Below are 2,117 nucleotides of genomic sequence, written 5' to 3' on the forward strand. Positions count from 1 at the left end.
CAGTAGTCAAGTCTACTGAAGATAAAAGCATAGAGAAGTTTTTCCAAATCCTGTTGACACATCAGTTTTTTAACCCTTTATACATTTTAAGGTGATAATAGGCAGACTTTGTTATTGTCTTAACGTGTCTGTTAAAATTTAGGTCTGAGTCCATAGTTACACCAATATTACTGGCTTTGTCTGTTTTTAACATTATTGTTTGAAGTTGAGCGCTGGCTTTTATTCGTTCTTTTATAGGTCCAAAATTAATCACCTCAGTTTTTTCTTCATTTAATTTTAAGAAAGTTCTGGCACATCCAGTCGTTTCTTTGTTTAATGCACAAAAGCCAGTTTTTGCAATGGACTGTAGTACCCAGGCAACAAGGTTACGTAGATTTGTGTCTTCTGCATAACTGTGATAATTTACGTTAGTGTTTTCCAAAATCTGAGCCTGTGGAAGCATATTAAACAGAAGAGGCCCTAGGACCGAACCTTGGGGAACTCCACACGTTATATTTGTGAACTCAGATGCATAATTACCTATAGACACATAGTAGTTCCTATTCTTTAAATAGGATTCAAACCACTTTAATACTGAGCCAGTAAGGCCAACCCAGTTTTGCAATCTGTCTAGTAATAATGTCGTGGTCGACCGTATCAAATGAAGCACTGAGATTGAGTAATAGTAAGACCGTAGTTTTGACACTATCTTTGTTCAAGTGGCTGTCATTAAAGACTTTGACAAGAGCCGTCTCAGTGCGAATGGGTGTCTTGCTTATAACTGCTTTGAAAATTTACAAAAATGTCCTGATTGGTCATTGGTCAATTGAAATAAAAGTGCTCGTCTATTTTGATCATTGAAATGGAGTTCAAAAGTCATTTTTCAAGCAAAGATTCTCTGTATCCAGTTCCACAAATGTGTAGTTCTGGTGTTTGTCTTAGGTTTATATATACTGTAAATTTAACATCTCTAGGTTTTGGGCTGTTGGTCAGATAAAACAAGACATTTAAAGACACATTTAAGAGGGGTATACTTCTATTTTGTGACATTGTATAGGCCAAGAAATGAACAGTAAAATTAAGAAAATAGTCTGTAGATTAATCACTAATCAATATAATTGTTAATTGCTGTTTATGTGTATGTTAATGTATCACGATAAATTAGCTAAATAATGACATCCTGTAGTTACACCTGATAGGAATCAAGTCTTCTCTTTATCTGGACTCTGCCAACTATTATCTGAAAGATGTCGCTTAACTCCATGTAATGAAACTAACCTTGTAAGCATGTATCTGTGTCTGTATGTATTTATGAATACTAAGCCAGGGATCTCTTGAAATTGTTTTTGTCAGCTGTACCTGGAGTCTCACAAGCGAAGTCATCGTAACGCAGTGACCGCAGCAGCCAGCAAGAGGAAAGGAGTCAGCACCCGCTCCAAATCCCTGGTCTGGTGAAACACAAACACTGTAAGTACACGCAGGGCTTCTATTCCCTACAAGGTGTGTGTTTATGTTTGTGTAGAAGACCATTCCCCTTGGGCAAAGATAAGACACCACAATCATTCTGCAGGCTTTAATTGACTGCTAAGCCCGTTTACCAGCTGCTTTCCACATTCTCCCTCTTGCTTATTTCTGTGTATCACTCTGCTCATTTCTCTCTTTCTGGATCTTTCCTTTTTCTTTCCTTGTTCTCTCTTGACCTTTTTTTTGTAATCTCTTCTTCCTTTTGTCTTCCCTCATCTCTCTTCTTATTCTTCTTCTCTGTCTTTGCTTACAGTCTGCCGGGGATAATGGACGAGCAAGCCTCTAACAATGAAGAAGCGAATCAAAACTTTTAATTGGGACAATAATGGACAAATAGAACGAGCACAGAGCAGAGATGAAGGAAACAAACAAAAGGAACAATGGAGCATGATAGAGGAGTGAAGTACAAAGGATTATCAGCTTTTGCTTAAGAACCAAACAATTTGTTGGAATCTGACTTTTTTTGTATAGGTTTATTATGAAGCCAGCCAGCTTGCTGGATGGTGGTGCTGCTATCCATGAAGAGACTGTAGCTAACAGAAAATTCACTACCACTGTATATATCTGCATTTACTTCCAACAGTATGTAGATTAGGGCTGGGCGATATGGAGAA

General features: G+C 37.6%; 1 protein-coding gene across 5 annotated transcripts in view; it reads left to right on the top strand.

Moving 5' to 3' along the window:
* Positions 1–2,117, top strand: part of znf800b (zinc finger protein 800b) — a 32,907-nt gene that overhangs the window by 28,225 nt on the left and 2,565 nt on the right. For all 5 annotated transcript variants that reach the window (XM_032505281.1, XM_032505285.1, XM_032505280.1 and 2 more), the window contains 2 exons: positions 1,333–1,446; positions 1,757–2,117. The exon at positions 1,757–2,117 is cut by the window's right edge and continues 2,565 nt beyond it. In XM_032505281.1, coding sequence (XP_032361172.1) covers positions 1,333–1,434 — 102 coding nt within the window. In that variant the 3' untranslated portion in view covers positions 1,435–1,446; positions 1,757–2,117. The remainder of the gene's footprint in view (positions 1–1,332; positions 1,447–1,756) is intronic.

Source organism: Etheostoma spectabile, chromosome 23 (assembly GCF_008692095.1).
Source record: "Etheostoma spectabile isolate EspeVRDwgs_2016 chromosome 23, UIUC_Espe_1.0, whole genome shotgun sequence".
In the NCBI taxonomy this organism is placed as follows: Eukaryota; Metazoa; Chordata; class Actinopteri; order Perciformes; family Percidae; genus Etheostoma; species Etheostoma spectabile.